Source organism: Bombus vancouverensis, chromosome 6 (assembly GCF_051014615.1).
Source record: "Bombus vancouverensis nearcticus chromosome 6, iyBomVanc1_principal, whole genome shotgun sequence".
NCBI lineage: Eukaryota > Metazoa > Arthropoda > Insecta > Hymenoptera > Apidae > Bombus > Bombus vancouverensis.
This window is the reverse complement of record NC_134916.1, coordinates 14,216,902-14,234,203: the sequence shown is the minus strand read 5'-3', so window position 1 is coordinate 14,234,203 and position 17,302 is coordinate 14,216,902. Positions and strand designations below refer to the sequence as shown.

At 43.9% G+C, this 17,302-nt stretch overlaps 1 protein-coding gene across 1 annotated transcript in view; it reads right to left on the bottom strand.

The window, feature by feature from the left end:
- Positions 1-9,941, bottom strand: part of LOC117157576 (protein Fe65 homolog) — a 113,929-nt gene extending 103,988 nt beyond the window's left edge. Inside the window, exons 1-2 of the mRNA XM_033335710.2 lie at positions 9,753-9,941; positions 8,568-8,920 (exon numbers count right to left, since the gene is read on the bottom strand). Of these exons, the coding sequence (XP_033191601.1) occupies positions 8,568-8,859 (292 nt within the window). The 5' untranslated portion in view covers positions 8,860-8,920; positions 9,753-9,941. The remainder of the gene's footprint in view (positions 1-8,567; positions 8,921-9,752) is intronic.
- Positions 9,942-17,302: the final 7,361 nt, after the last annotated feature.

Sequence of the window (17,302 nt, the reverse complement as noted above, 5' to 3'; positions counted from 1 at the left end):
GAGGCGAACGAAAGGAAAGAGATTCTCCGAACGAAGGCAGAGTGTCTCGAAAACAGGAACATTCCGGTGGTTTAATGCCGATGGAGCCGTCCATTCGTAACGAAAAGGGGCTGAGGGTTGTATTTTTCACTCTCGTTTCTTTCTTTCTTCATTTTCTCTCTTCTAAATCGGAGTGGATCGGGGGAGAACAAAGAGACCGAGAAATAAAGAAGAGAAGCATTTTGAACGCAGAAACTTCTGCGAGAGAGAGGCAGAGAGAGAGGGAGAGAGAGAGAGAAAGGGAGAGAGGGACGGGGAGAGGCGAGACAAGGATACCGGATGACGGAGTCTTCTTAGACAAAAATGAAAAAGAAGATTAAAGGGAAGGGACGACGAGAACGTAAAGATAAGGTGAGCGGGGAAAGAAGGAAGGATGACCAAACCTCGTGACTTTTATTGCAGCCGACCGTGTTAATCCGGACCAGCCATAAATTCATCCGGCGAGAATTGCTTCTTAACCGACGTCATCCCCTTGAGATCCGACAACCTGTCGAAGTCTTAACTAACGTACGTGATCTCCGCTTTTTCTACGCGAGAACTCCACTCGATGAAAGAAGAACTATTAGATATCCCTGGTTTTATCCGATAAGTTCGTGACCGCGCGAACCTGCCCGAGTAAATCCGCCCGAAGCTACGTAAAATTACCCTTACGTCGAAAACGTAAATGCCCATCGGCTACGCGAACGACAAATATTTAATTACAGGGAGAGATAGTTGATTCGTGGCGTGGCGTGGCGTAAATGACGAGCTGCCGAGGAAAAAGGCCGGAACGGCTGGAAAAAAGATAAAGGGAAATGGAGGCTTTCAATCTTCCATTCTTCCCATTATCCGTGGCCAACCACTTCGATTCTTCGTGGCTTCTCTCCTATCCCGAGACTAACAGCTAGTACACCGGCCGAATTACACCGGAGGTAATTTCTTTCGAAGGCATTAATTAGCTTGTGTTTTCCGGGGCTATCAATTTGCAACTCCCGCTGCAATTCAAGTACTACGCAAGCTCTGTATCTCGACGAGACCCGTGGTTCTCTTCGCGATCGATATCCGATGAAATTTCAACATATCGCGTGCGATTGTTCGGCGTAATACGGCGACATTTTATTCGAAAACTTTGTTCCTCTTCAATATCGATATTTATAAAATAATTTAATAGAAACATCAACGAATCCGATTATCCGAACAGCGCGTGCCATGATTATTTCGGATAATCGAGTTTCTGCGCTGGCAGTGTGGAGTGCAATTGGAATGCACTAGTTCTGAACGCCTTTAAGAAGGTGAATAATCTCCAGACATCCGATGAAACGTAAATTAAGTTACACTGTGGAGAAAAGGAAGATCGATAGAAAAATAAAATTAGAACGGAGACGCGACAGAATGAGAGCAAGATGAACCTGGAGGACCGACGATGACAACGAAAGCTAGAAGCAGGATGGGTCGGTGAATGGCACTGTGGCTCTCTTAACACTTTGAAAATCTGGCTTGGAAGGGTCCGCGAGCTTGGCTCTTTCCGGATCTCTCGTCAGGGTCGTTTGATATTCACGTACCGTGAGTTTTGAGGGAAACCTTATACACCACTTCGATCCCCCGACAGGACTTTTACGCCGCGTTTCCAAAGCCCCGCGGCAAAACTGGCACGGAACGAGTCTCTTCATCGTGTATATACCCCTATATACCGTATATACCTGTAATCCACGAGGTGCAATTTGCATGCTCGTCCTCGTTTTAAAGCCTACCGGTGATTTCCGGCGTCATAGTTTCCATACAGGCTACGAAAACTCGACCCGAATCCCAAATCTCAACACTTCAGCTATGCTCCTTCGACCGTCTCGTGCCAATGGAAATGAATCTCGCGGAATTAATAAAATATCGACGCTGGACATATCGTTGGAATATTTTAAGTGGCGGTACGGCACGCTCTATTTTTCACGAATAAGCGACCCATTCTCGTGTTTTATAAAAAGGAACGTCGCGCGTAAACGTGCGACGCATCGCGACGATGGAAATTTCGATAGAAAATGTTCGTCTCGATCTCAAAGGTGTTGATAACAGATGGAAAACGTAAGAGACGGAGAAAAATCACGAGAGTCTATCGGAGTATTTGTGAACGAGCTGAGAGATTGTTTGCGACGGGGTTTTCCTACAGATATTGAAATATCGATGTCAACAGCGGAAACGAGAAAAACGACGGTCTACTTTGACGGAACGAAGGAAAAGGCCGAGAATTAGCCGCGAAACGAGCAATGCCGAAAGCACGTGTAGACGGAGTGCTCCGAAGGAAACGAGGTCTTTCCTTTGAATACGCTTAATTGCGAGAACAGTTTCGTTTCCAAGGGGGAGGGCAGACGGTCTGACGAGGAGCACGGAAATGATTAACGACAAAAGGACGTCTCCGTCGGATTTTCCGTGATCGGGATGGAGACGGTCGAACGAAAGAAGAAATAAATCTCGAACGTGAACAAAATGAACAGGACCGTGCAATTACCCTGTGGCTTCGAAACTATCGACGGATTTCCAGTTACCAACGAATAGAAACATTTTAATTATTGATCTAGCATTAATTCGTGCCCATTGTGCTTTCTACAATGGGCGAATTTTACCACGGGAATTAAAGATAAGAAGACACGAAGATCGATTGATTCGCGTGGATATTACTAATTTCGAGGTACAGGTGCTTTGACAAACTTTATCGATAAACTCGAGCAGTAAATACTATCCGTCTCCATCCCCCACGGGTTAAACGATCAGGATACGAGGGAGATTTATTTAATGTCCGTTTATTTGAGAAACATCGCGTTCATTATCTACGATCTTCGCCCACGAGCCTTTCAGCCCACGGACCTTATAAAAATTGCAATGTACGAGCGTTCAAAGGGATAATAAGATCCACGACTATTTCCTGTAAAACGGCGTTGTTACGAAGTACGCGTACAGATTCAACAGTTGTTAGCAATTCGTTGGAAAGATTAAAGTTCTTCGAGACAATCTACCTTGGCGAAATATTTCTATCCGACGTCGCTTTGGTAGCGAAGGAGGAAATGCAATTGAAAAATTCTACCTCTGTAGAGAGAGAGGAAGAATTAACGGGATAAATATTTCTTTTAATTAAACGAGCACGTTCGCGACACGATCGAGGAAATTCGATAACGAAGGACGCCCTTTTTGCCCCGATGAGACGAACCAGCCAAGGAAATTAAGCAGGGGGATGATTTATTCGGTCGATCGAACGAAACAGCGAAGCCAGGCGGAGATTATTCGTTTATTTGGCAAATATCGAGCCCGTAATCTTGGATTCTGGTCCGGAATGGTAGTGGCGTTGCAGCAACCCGGGAAAAAGGAGCGAACACGGTTAGAAAGACAGACGGAAAAAGGAAGAGAGAAAGATCGAAGGGGAAAAAGGGAGAAAAAGGGAGAAGAGTCGAGAGAAAGAAAGAATGGTAGAAACTGGGGGTGGACGAACACCGACGAACGGGGGAGATAGTGAGTGGTTGGTCTGACGCAGCAAACAGAAAATAATACCGCGGCCATTGTTCCCGTTTCGCTTTTCTGTATGTGTCTCGCTTCATTCACTCGCCGCTAACATCGGGGGTCTGTTCTAGGAACCCTTCTCCATTGTCGAGTTTCGCTAGCTCCCTTTTACCTCTCTCATCATTTCCCTTCACCTCCTTCCTTTCTCTTCTCTTCATTATCTCGCGTCTGTCTCATGCATCGCCACGTTGCTTCTTCATCTTTTTTCAACCCACTCGTAACCATCGCGAGTCGTAGTCGTTGTCGAATGGCACACGTATTCCCATATTTTAGACGGCTTCGGAGTGAAGGAGAAGTATCCCCGACAGATTGAAGCATTTATTCGACACGGAGAAAGGGAGCTGTAATACTTCTTTGTGTCGCGATGCTTTCTCGCCGAATAAATCAATTTTTTTTTCGCCCACAGCACAATGCGCTTTCCATGCATCCATTCTTCTTAGTGCTAACGCATTTCCACGTCTTTACAAGCTCGTTCTACACGGTCGCTTATCGAATAGGATTTTTATATCTTCTTTCGCCCAGGGTTGTAACGACGCACAGAGTAACGTAACATAGTGTATTTACGCGTCTTTCATCTTGTATCACTGTATTATACAGAGCAAGCAAATCAATTTTATTAACTCCCATCATGGACAGATATCACGTCTTTCTATGCTTCTGCTACATCAACCGGTGTATTTCGTTTTCACTTTGATCGGTCTCCTGTAGTAAAACGTGTAACCCCATTTACGTGTTCACGTTCAATCCTCGTCAAAGACTGTGATTCCATCTCGTTTCTCAATTTTATCCCCTGCCGAGCGCGACCTCGAATCGCGCGATTGTTTAACCTCGTGAAGGATATATTTATAAATCGACTCTGTCGCGGCTCTTTTGTATGTTTTCTTTTTGTTCTATCTTCCGCCCCGCGTTTCATTTTTTATTTTTTTATTTACAAAGGTTTGCGTGCGCTCATATTCTATCGTCTCCCTTCGAAGTGGAACGTGGAAAACAAAACGAAACGGGGAGGATAGATTGAAACGTTTATTCAATCGATAGGAAGAGAACAATCTGTCGTTCGAATACATCAGCGAAATGGTATACTCGCTGCTCGGCCAAACGAATTAATTTGCCGAGTAATTTCCAATACGTACCGAAAGCATCGATTCGATTTTACTTTCGTTCTTTTTTCTCTCTTATTCCTACTCTGTTAGTTTCGTGTTTACTGTGTTTCCGTCGATTCCTCAGATAATCAAGAAACATGCTTGCGCCGCCCACGATTCCTCGTATTTTCATCAACCAAACGTTATGCCTGGTCGTGACCAACAGACCATTTCGTGTTCAGAAACTGTCACGGTTTAACTGGTCACTGATAAGAGTAACAAACCCCACGGTTCGATTCAATCTCTCGAAGAGTTTCTTTGGAATCTTGAGATCCGATCGGATTAATTGAAAAATCCAACGTGTACCGGCTATTTTTAACTCTAAATTCACATTTTTTGGGAACAATCGAAGGAATAGAACGTAAATAAAAATCTATTTCAACTCCTACACAGGGTGTGAGTACAAAAGTGAGCGCTGCTTACGGGATTCATTTTAGACATCAAGAGAATGAATTAGTTCATCTACAATTTCAAATGTTCAATCGCACCCTGTATAATGGAGGTCTTGATCTAATATTTCGTATACTTTTGCATATTACGTGCATTTTATGTTTCTTTGTGCGCTTAAAAATCCCATAAATGTACAAACATCTCTAATTATTATCAGTCGTTTACAAAGACGAATGTAAAAGATCTGGTAAACGCGATTCTGAAGCTTCTTAGCAGGTAGTTACCCGATTTTTGCTCGGAGTAGCAGAAAGTTAGCGGCAGTTGAATTATGCCACGTGTTCTCATATTCTTCCACAATAAACCGGAAAACCGTTTCTTTTGTGCCTCTGTTCCCGCTCGGTAAATTCGTTCCAGCGAATGTAATATCGCGAGAGGACTTCGAATGAGAATTATTTTTAGCCAGGCACGACTACGCGGGTTATTGCCTCTTTGTGCGCGGACCGGCTTAAGGGGAACCAGCAAGCGATGACCGATAAAAGTAGCTCGAAAGCTGGCAAGTTCGATTCAATTTCGACAACTTTCGGCCGCCGTGTGGCGGCGACGCAACGGAGTGTTGTCATCAAACTCGCATCCACTTTGCAGGCTAGAGAGGACGAGTGGTTTTGGAGCGGACCACGAAAATCCACTTTCGATGCCCCGAGCTCTCAGTCTCCCAGCCGATGCATTATTCCGTCGAATAAGACGGATGGGGAATAGTATTCCAATTAGGGACGTCTAACGCAGAGCGGACCTTCGATCAGCCCCCATAATAGGCCACGAGTTTGTTACGTGAATTATGCCAAGCTTGTAACTCGTGTATTGTGGTACGTGAGCGAGATCAAAATTTCCTTCGACGATCACCGGAAGTTATCTAGGCGCTAGTATCCTCGAGGCGTTAATCGATCGTCTGATCGAGCGAGGACGCTTTCGTTCTGCTTGATGTTAATTTCTGGGTAATAGGTTTGAACGTGCTGAGAAAACGAGAACTTCAGGTGACTTTCTATTACGAGTGACAGAGTTTTAGGTGATAAAAGAATGCGTAAATGGATTAAATATATAAACGCTTCTATTTGAAGAATAACACCATATTCTTTATGGTCAATTTAATCGTACTAATCGTATTCCTAAGGTAAATTGATCAACTTTGTTTTCATCCTATCAAAGTGGAATTTATTCTGCTTTTAATCTACTTACAACTGTGCTCCATAAGTGTAAACTTCAAGGAAGTTTGAAGTAAGTGGAAGAAGTGGAAAGACAGAGAAAAAGAGAATACAAAGATATTAGAAGATATCGCGTTATGTTCTTCAACGACAGCTGTGTATTGTGATGTATTGTACTATAATAACTTGGGATTATTGTAGTATATTTAATTATACCTTTGCTTTCATACTGAAACTATATTATGTCTCTACCTTTTCATACTTCCAGGTATATCGTAATAAAAATTCTCACTTTACATGTAACCGGGAAAGGATGGTCTGCTCTTTTCCACTGAAATCGTTTTCTCTCGAACGAATCGCAAAAAAGAAATTACCGTAATCGTCGGCCGTTAGGCAGATAGCGCGACAATAGAGGTATATTATCCTCGGATTAAAAGCGTTCAGAGCAGTAGAAAGTAGAGTGTCGGACAATTTTTACTCGAAAGATCCCGAAGGATCTACGATGATAGTCCATTTTTCTCGGGAGCCACTATCGGAATAGGTTTGAGTCACGAAACGATTTATTAAGATTCCTGAAAGTTCGAAAAGCAGAAGGAAAACCAAAATGCGGGATGTTGCATGGTTCGGTCGATGTAGCCGAGGTAAGAAGGATGACCCGACTGGGAGAAAGCGGCTTGTCCAGGGGAAGCTTAATACTCCCGCAGAGTCCAGCTAAGGCGAAGTCTGCTTGCACACGTACGAACATAAATCTCATGGCTGGAGGATCGACAAAAATTTTGTTTACAGCTGGACTTGTTGCTTGGAAAATCCAGATTTATAGATCCTATTTCGCGTCGCACATCGGTGTTACTCCTTTCTAGCGTCGAAAGGAAGTTTTCCGGAATGGCGAAACTGCGAAGAATCTCGAAGAAGAATCGACGGAATTAAAAGTCGCGCGCCGACGACAGACGTAATGAACCGAAAGAGCTTGCCAAGAATCACGATCTGTCTGGCTAGAGGAAGCTCCCTGTTAATATAGGACACCCTTAAATTCTCGTCGAGAGACGGAAAGGGAACAACGATAGCGCGGTACATTCGCCCAACGACCCGTTGGGGTCTAAATCTTGATAAACAGCTGCAAAGATTGTTAACGTTCTTCCATTATTTAGAGGAGAGGCCGAGTTCTCGCGAATTCGGAGGACTGGAGGAAAGGAAAGAATCGGATGGAAAAGTAAAAAAAAAAAAGGATGGAGAAGAAGAAAAGAAGTTGGATGCCGGCCAGGCTCCGTGGGTATTCAGGGCTGAATGGTCGATCGCCAAAAAGTCGGATCTTTTATAGGGCTGTGCCGTGAACGTCGCGAACGTTTTGTCGCGAGAATGATTGAAATGCATGAACCGACTGGAATGTCGCGAGTTAAAATAAACCTACGCCTTGTATCTGTGTTTTTCGTCGATTTAAATGGACGCGTGCATCGCGAGCCATTCTGCGTCATTTCGCGAAAAAGTTTCTTTCGTTCTAATCGAGATTTAATATACGAGTTTGCTGGTGAAATTTGTCAAACGTATTATATACATGTACGTACGTTCTTGGTGCATCAGTCTACAAATCGTGCCAAGAGACCGCGCGAAAAAACGAGAAATATTACAGAGAGTTCTCAGCCAACAGACATATTTACCCATAGTCGCAATCGCGATTCCTACGCCACACTCACTTCTGCCAACGCGCAACTACTTTCGCGATGTCGTCATGCCAGGGTATTGCCCATTAACGCGAAATACGACGCCTTCGGTACCAAGGAATGTTCACTTTCGAAATAGAGCCGTTATAATACCGTGATACTCGTACATCGGATGTTGTTTGTTCGACGTATGTAGAGCGGGCCGGTAAAACCGTGTTCGACCGATTGTTCGACAGAAACGGAATTCAATATACTATTCATATCGAAGCTGGCTCGAGGGATGTTCGTTAAAAGTACGCGCACAAAAGACAAAGAAATCCGGTGTTCCGTGAAAAATCGATTTGATTATAATGCCGAGTTAGAAGTATCCGCGTTTCGATACTCAAAGCGTCTTATTAAAATGCATGCATTTATCGAGAAACGTACCGGGCGTTTAATGGAAAAGATTCTCCTTGACCTAATACTGTTAATTACACACTGACGGATAACTTGTCCTCGTTAAATCGAGAAAACTTGGTCCGCGAGGAAATCGCGACGGTGTTGAAAATCACGAATGAAAAATACCTTCACGTTTGGATCATGCGTCATTTTCCTAGTAACAAACATAGGCGATTACTCACCGAGAAAGACGTTCTCATCGATGTCGTCGGCGTGCAGGTCGAGGTCAAGGTCGACCGCCCCGTTGGTGGGAGCCTGACGGCTCCTCTTCGCGAGGTCCATCAGTTCGCTTCGATGATCCAGGTGGCCCGTGGCCAGAAGTTCGGCCAACAAGGTCAGATAAGACGAGTTGAGAGAAGTGGGACTGGTAGCACGTAGACAACCCGGCAACCAGAATCCTAAGAGACCGTAGGGAATCACCGGTACCGCTCCGGTACTGACGAAGCCACCGTTCAGGAGTTCGCCGCACAACATAGGTGCAGCGATGACCTCAGCTCCTCCCTCGTGACCTTGGCAACGCCTCGATGCCGACTACCTGCATCAACAGATTCAACGGAGGTCGGATTAAACAAAAGTCGCGGGATTACGCAGTGTAGCCTAGATCGAATAAAAAGGAGAAGATAATCGTTTTAAATTGCCACAAGGATCGTTACCCTTCGTCGACTGAAATTTCGTCGCTGTTTCAACCCTTCCACAGAAACGATATCTTATTCGCTTCATCCTCTCGATCTTTACGATCTTACGAATCTTTATCACGAAACGAGGAAAAAGGCAACGAGAAACGTACACGAAGAATATAGCTATTAAAAGAAGAAAAACACCCGAAACGTGGACCGTGTTAAATTGCTCTCGGCATGCCACGTAACTTAAGGTCGTTACTCTTTCAGCTTCCGACCACGAAACCGAATAATATGCCGTAACGAAAGGCGCTATGCGCCGTTGAGAACAAAACTTGGTGAAACATCTGCATAACAAAAGATTTGGCGTAACACGCTGGACACACCGCGGCTGTAACAATACGATTCTGCACAATTATCGCGAAATGCGCGTAAATTAATGCCACACGCACATATATACGCTATCCAAGCACGTGTGCGAGGCACGAGTATACAATACACACAGACCGATGAGATATGGACCTACGTTATACGAGATAATATTCGGAGGTGGAGCCTGTGCGTTATGTAAAAACGTTCGATGCACTCGACGACTCGTAAAAATCCGCTCGCATCGATTTGTCCATCACGACACACGCCTTGGAATTTTATAGAAACGTGCGATCGAGGAGAGCGTTTGACAATTCTTTCGTCGACGTGTGGTTCGATCGTAAAGTTTTCAACGGCGAAACTGCCGGAAATTGAACCCACCGGCGCCATCCATTCACGTGCACAAGAATCTTCTATTTCTCGTTGATCTTGCGTGAAAATTTCGAAAGAGCGGAGACGAGGGATCACTTTCACGCGAAATTTACGGGTATTCTCGCGAGAACCAGTCGAGATGCACGATCGAGGGAGAGCCGGTAACGCGGCAGTGGACGGGCGTAAATGGACTGTGACGAAGAGAAAACCAGAAGCGATCCAATAGCAACGGAGACATTCTTCTGGGACCGGCCACTCGCGTTGCTGTTCTGTCGGACTGACGTCACTGGTGAATTGTGCGTGGGTGTGGACACTGGATGATCTCACGTTCGCGGTGCCGCACCAAGAATTTCCTGCAGAGCGCGGCGTTCATTCGTTTAATCGATTCGTATCGTCGATCGTGCGTTATCGCGCGCATAAATCACCCGTTCGAATCGGAGAAAAAGACAACCGAGAAATCGAATGGAGCTGCGACGTTTCTGAATCGAAACGCGTAAGGGAGTCTACCGTCGATACAAGCGAGGAATACAAAAGGGACACGCGATCGGTAAACTCATTGTGAAAAGAGATTGACTCGCTTACACAATAGTATCGAGAATAGTGTCGCTTGAAACGAAGTGTGTGACGTTGATACGGCCCTGCTTTACTGGCACGCATTTCTTTCAGCGGATCAACCGGAGTGAACCGTAACGGATCAGAAGCGAGAAATACCCAGGGAAATGATCTCCCGTTAATTCGATCGTCTATGTACGAACTATCTGCGACATACATATTTCATGGGAATTCGGATTACATCGCGAGAAATCGTAGTAGAGTTCGAGTTCCAGAAATTCCTGATCGGAATTTCGAACGTGTGCAGCGTGCATTGGCGTAACGCCACGCAGATACACCAAGATCGATTACCAATTTTCAACGAATCTATTTTCGGGAATAATGCGCAGATGTTGACTGAATATCCTCTACCTAGTTCCTCTCGTTTCGCGCGTTGTAAATTCAATGTTATTCGAACAAGCGCAGCCGTGTAACACTCCCACGGAAAACAGGAGGAGTCTATCTGCATCGTTCGTTGCTTTGAGAATTACAAGAACTAGAAACGCATAATACGATTTGCGGCGCTGCTCGACCGAAAACACAGTCGATATCGCAGGTAGAATACGCAAACATCGTTTCACGGTCATCTTTTCTTAACGCGACGACAGCTTAAAAGATGATTATTATTTGGTTCGAAATCGAGGAAAATGTTCGTGCCGCGTAACGACTGTAAGAGATAGAGAGGAAGGGAGAGAACGAGTATTACTAAAGTGATTTAATTTTCCAGAAACACGTGCGCATCGCTACGCTACTGCAAGACGGTGAATCCCAAGCAAGGAAGAACGTCCTTTTACGATGCACTATTTTCGCCAAAAAGCATACTGTGCATAGCGCACACGCGAACGGAATATTCTATAGGAGATAACGTTACAAAATCTTGAATAGTGACGTGACTTGGTGCGTGAATTTAGTCTGAAAATCGTCCGAAATATGCATATATATATATATATAACGTTCGGCTTCCTAATCGATACAGAATAACGTATCGTACGATAAATTCGTTTAATGATATCGTTATTAAAGATTAATGAACCGTATAGCTTATTTCCCGTATTTAAAATTGGGACGTTATTCCAATTTGTCATACGTTTGTAACACAGATATGCGGTATGTTCAATTTGATATATATACATATACAGATATAATAAACGAGTTCGAAAATGTAGCTACGTATCCGAACGAAATTTTTGTTTCGGCTTTTTCATTTGCAATCCGTTCATTAATATTCACGGAACGGACGCGTGCGTATATAATGTTCCATTGGTAAATGCCACAACTTTCCATCATCTATATCAAATTTCGTTCCGACTCTGATCGAGTAACAAGTTTCAAATTGATCGGCGCCAACGCGCGATAGGTGCAAATATTAACAATACATTTTCCCTGTCAGCATAGGGCGATGTTTGCCGACGCGTCTCGCCAAGACATCACAATAACGAACAGATGTTTTCCCTGTCTTTCAAAAAGAATAATGATGCAATGAATAACGAAGCAAGTCGATTTTTCCCCACCTTTTTTTCTATTTTTTAATCGAAACGATAAAACCCATCGTTAGAACAATGCATAAAAGAGGCAGGTAGAACAATCGTGGCTCGGGATCGAGACATGCAAAATTGATAAACGCGCGGCGTTGGCGAGTTTGAATCAATAAAATTTACCCAGTCGAAACACCGTGTTCAACTTTGTTGGCTCCTCCAGTTCGTTTTTCCTTGATTGCACGCGATTCGGATAATGTTCATGATCGTCGAGTTACACTATTACCGGTATGAATGAATCATGACCGGCTAGGAATACCGCGATACCGATACTAAGAAGTTTGCAGATAACACCGGGAAACCAGGAGGGGTTGAAGGAAGCCATCGACCAGGAGCGGCAGACGAACGGGCGCCATGACCACCCCACTCCACTCTTGCCTTTATTCAACGGCTTATCCAAAACTGGAACAACCCCTTGCTAGAGCACGAAACGTATGAGCACTGGGCACGAGATATTCGTTCCACCTCCGTGGCCATTCATAAAATAACCTTAAACGCAGCTTTTAACCGCTAAATACGCCGTGATTTATAACAGTATATTCGTGTTCAACGGATGATTTCACGGATCGTTAGGCTCAAGGTAAGAAGGAACAACGATGGGTGGACAACGAATTCAGCAGTCGGCCTCGGTTATTTTCGTCTCCCGAGTATATTCCCACGTATAATTTCCATCACGTCGAATTATCATGATTCATCGCGCGGCGAATTATCAGAACGGTGGTAGCCACCGGTCCGGTCGACAAATTTCGCGCCCCAATTTCCTGTAGGCTACCCCAAGTTGCAGGGAAAATGATAGCAAATTTTCAAATTAGTCCCGCGTTGTTTGCAGCTACGAATTTCTCTTATCCCCTGTAGCTTCGATTCCCGAGGGCCGTTGAACTCTTGCCGCATTCACAAAGTAGTCGAAGTTCGCGCGGGTCGATAGATATATAAACGAGTGGTAAGTTTCTCTCGGTACAGAACTCGGTGAGTACTCTTGCGAGCACGTACACACCGAATCCTGGTGGATCGTTTTCACCCCTTCGTGTCTGGGTAAACATCGTCGACGCGGCGTTACCGACTCCAATCTCGACTGTGCCCGCGAAAATCCGGCGGGACTCGATATCACCTGCCGGAAAATCGTGACGTCGTCGAACCGTCGAGCTTATGTATGGTAAACTCGAGCTCGATATCGCAATGTCGCTCGTTCGAAGCATACAACCCTGCTAACCTCCACACATCGAGTTTACCCTACAGCTGTAGGACAGATTCTTCGTTTGATAACCTGCTACCAGCGAGGCTTGTAAAGGTATGTAAGCGTACGCCTACGGAAATATCAATCAAAACGGGACCAGAGATATCAAACGTACGATGATAAAATATTTATATGAATAACGCGCGCGTGACGAAAAAAAGAACAACATACAGTTTTCCGAGCTCGTCGCTTCGATTTATGTGCGATACTGTGAACACACACTACGTCAAACGTCAAATAGAAACGAAAAAAAAAAAAAAAAAAAAAAAGAAAAAGAAGAAAGGAGAAAAACTAGAAGAACGAGCGAAGATAGGAGTTCTATCGACGAGAAAGTTGAACGGATTTTTTATCTGACTGCATACAGCGTCTAAAAGTAGCTAGTCGACTCGATAAGAGAGATGTCATTTGCTCCCCCTTAGCTCCAAGGAAAAGACGAGATCTTCTAAATCGAAGACGAGTCCCGCGCCGACAAGAATCTCGTCATTAAGATTTTTGATTTGAATGCAAATAGGTTTCTAGTTCTTCGCGCCTTCGTTCTCTCTATCTCTCCAGATATTTTGCGCCGTAAAGGGAAATAGACTTTATTTTCTGAAGCAGGACGAAAACCTTCGGTCGATGCGAATCTTTTCAACGTAATTCCCATTGACGTTCTAGTGATCATCGTCTTTATAAAACAACGATAGACTCTTCTATTTCACATTTTATTTCTTTCGTTTCTTTGCAATTTTTCTATTATCTTTGTCAATCTCGCAGGAACAACATGTCGTTTCTTCGATCTTATCGCTGCAAGCTTTCCACTCGAATTAAGATTTCAGGGTTCAGAGAACCTTTCGGGCCAAGAGACACGCGGCCGGGGCCGAAATGGATTTCGCCGTGTGCAACAGCGGCCAGGTAAGCCAAGACGTAATTTACTGGTTTCTGCTTGTTACACCAGCCGTACGACGCCATGTCGCCATGGCGTACCTCGTAAAGACGACAGACTCGACGTAATTTTATCCTGTCTGGCCGCTCCTATATATACACATACACGCCTTTCGTTCTTCGACCAAATGAGATTTTACTTCGTGCCAGGTAAGACGGTACTTCCGCGCGCCCTTTTCTCGCGACACGCGCTAACTACGCTCGCCAATGAAAATAAAACGGTTCGCAACATCTAACCCGCATTTCACGTCGCCTTTTTCCTTTGGTCTTCCATTCGTTCTCGCGTTACAACAGGAAGTTACCTTGGTCCTACTTGATCTAATTTTACATCCTCGTGCGAGCTACGATTCCTGTTAAACGAGAAAGAAGAGATAAGAGTCTTATTCTTCACTCTGGCGAGCAAAACGGAGAACTTGCGATAGAATAAACGGCGTTTACGCAAAACGCGTGACGTTGGAAATAATTCAGGGACGTTGATCTTGCCCACCAAGGATGAATCACGTGACTCGATTCCATTTTACTGTAGCTGCGCAGTCAACGTTCGTTACCGAAAACAATATTCGAGGAATTAATATGAATACTAACGGAATGGACGTGGGCAAGCAGTATCGCGTTTCGATCGGCGACTAACGACAGACCATTACATAGAAGTGGGTTTTGATATCGCGATTGCTTGGCAATGGGATTTGCCATTGAGTCGAGATTATCCTCACGGAAGGTGAATTTACACGACGATATACATAGTTAGCTAGGGGCGAGGATGCTACTTTGCAGTTCCCTAACGCAGATACCCGAATATATTGAATATATTTGACGTTTTATTGAGTGGGAATTTCTTACGTGTCATCGTTAAAAGAGAATTAGGGTACAGACTATATCAAGATCTCGATGTTAGTAGAGATTAGAAAACGACATCGTGAAAGAATCGGTGTATTTACGTCGGTCGAGCACGATTTCTTGGTACGTATGTAAATTTGCAAGAAAGTTATCGTTGATCTAAATTCACAAATATATCCAGAATATTTCGCGTTTCGATGAACTGGAATTTCTTACGTGTCATCGTCGTAAGAAGAAAATTAGAGTAGAAATTACATCAGATAGTCGATGTCAGCAGAGGTTAGAGATCGACATCATCGAAGGAACAGTCGAGGAAGTGGAGAAACTTACGTCAATTTAAATACAGTATCTTAATGTAGTAAATTTGCGAACAAGTGATCGTTAATCTTTATTTAATAAGCGTTAAAGCTCCGTCTAAACGTTTTATTGTTCGAGAATCATTGGAAGAGTTTTTTAATTGAGAGGGCGTTCGTACATAACTACGTTCGTTAAATTCGCCGTACCCTTCGGACGAACAAACTGCTCGCTATTTTAATTAAAAGTTTCTGTTTAGTTCCGTTCTGCAGGCAGAAATTATGCAGCGCATTTAGAGCGCGAATTCAAACTAAAGTGATGAGGTAAACCAGCAGGTAAACCCGGCTAGTGGACAGGGCAGCGGGTTGATTGATCGCGTGTCAGGTTCCAGCCAACCTGGCGCCAGCACAGAGTTTCTCAACCTGGCGCCATGCTAGGTATATCTCGTACTAGCATGCAGCTTGTTCTACGATCTGTCCTCGCTTTCTTATCTACACGACATTCAGGCATAAATTTTCTGACTCGTAATTTTCTTGAATGATACACAAATGATAAATATATCCAAAGCAATTACGGAGAATGAAATAGACCTTGAAACGAACGAACGAATTTTCGCTTAATCACGATTCATCTTTTTCTTTTCTTTTTTCTCTTTAGTCACGATGCGGTAAACAAGAAAAATGACTGGACAAGGAAACGATCGAGTTTTTAATGTTTGAAACTGCAGCTTCGCAGGGATCGTGATTTTACCTATCGTTTCTATCCCGGATTTTTTCTGTCAGTCACTTATTCATTTGATCTTTTTCTCTTCCCGTGGCTTCCCGCACAAGAGCGGACCTTTCATTTTGATCGACGAGTGACGTTATCATGGCTAATATTGGAGAGAGAAGCAACTCTGCTACTTCCGAGCGATCTGACTCGCTCCATCAAACATTCATGCTGTTGGCCGCGAGCTCGTGTTGCCGCTCCGTGAAAATACGCCCGATAAAATGCACTGACCTCACTCTGTTCCCTCCGCCCTAGTGGCGCTCTTTTGTGCACGATACGACATCGCCAGCCAACGCTAATATGTCTAGAGTTAGCTTCCACTCCCGTAGTGTAACTTTCCAAAATCCTTCCGCTCGTTTGAACTCGATGATCGTCGTTTATCTCACGTATATGGATATATTTCCAGACATTTCTAATTTCTGTTATTTATTATTAATTCGTTTCTCCGTTGATCATAAAATACGAGACGAGAGACCTACGGAATATCGAATTAATGCTTGATTGTTAGTTCGTAGGTGATTACGATAGATTAAATTCGATTTCATTTTCACTATGTTTCGTTTTATTCCATTTTCTCTGTACTTTATACTGCACACCATGGTGTTTATTATGTAAAACACAGAACAGAAATTAAAGCCAGTTATTTTAAAATTAAGTATTTCATCCCAAAATCTTGTGGATTATCCACGATACAACGTTAACGATCGAGGATTAAACAGATCGATTTTAAAGTAGCGGAGAACTTGTTGCGAGTGCGACACGCTCGAAAGATGACCTCGGCGTAATATTAAAATCCGTGAACATTGGAGAAACGGAGAAACGACAAGGGAAGTAACGGCAAAAGAGGATGGACAGGAAGAGAGACTTCTGAATGCAAAGAGAGGAGAGTGAACTCTAGACCACTTCGTCACACTCGAGAGAAGACAGAGAGGGCACGGCAGCTTGTTCTAGTTTACGGTTCTCAGAACGAACGCAGAGAAAACTCAGGTACCGTGAGCCTCGCGTGGCTAAGAGGCTACCCCGAAATTGTCGTAGTATTCTGTCGGATTTGGTGTCGAAATAAATCGGCAAAGGTTGCTCGCCAAACCGTATCTTTATCCAGGATGCCACTGAATGAAACATAAGAAAATTATGCTACACGTGCCAGATGGAAGATACCTTCGTATCAGGATTTCGAAGACACACATCGTCGATCGAATCACTGAGAAAATCGATTTTTTACAAATAGATTGCTGATACTTATGCATTTGTGAAAGATCGAAAGATGTACAAATACACGGATTAGCTTGCAAAAACAGTTCTTAACCTTCATGTAATAAATGTTGGATAAAAATTTATCGCAAGTCATTCCGATAATGATTAAATATTTCTGTTAATGT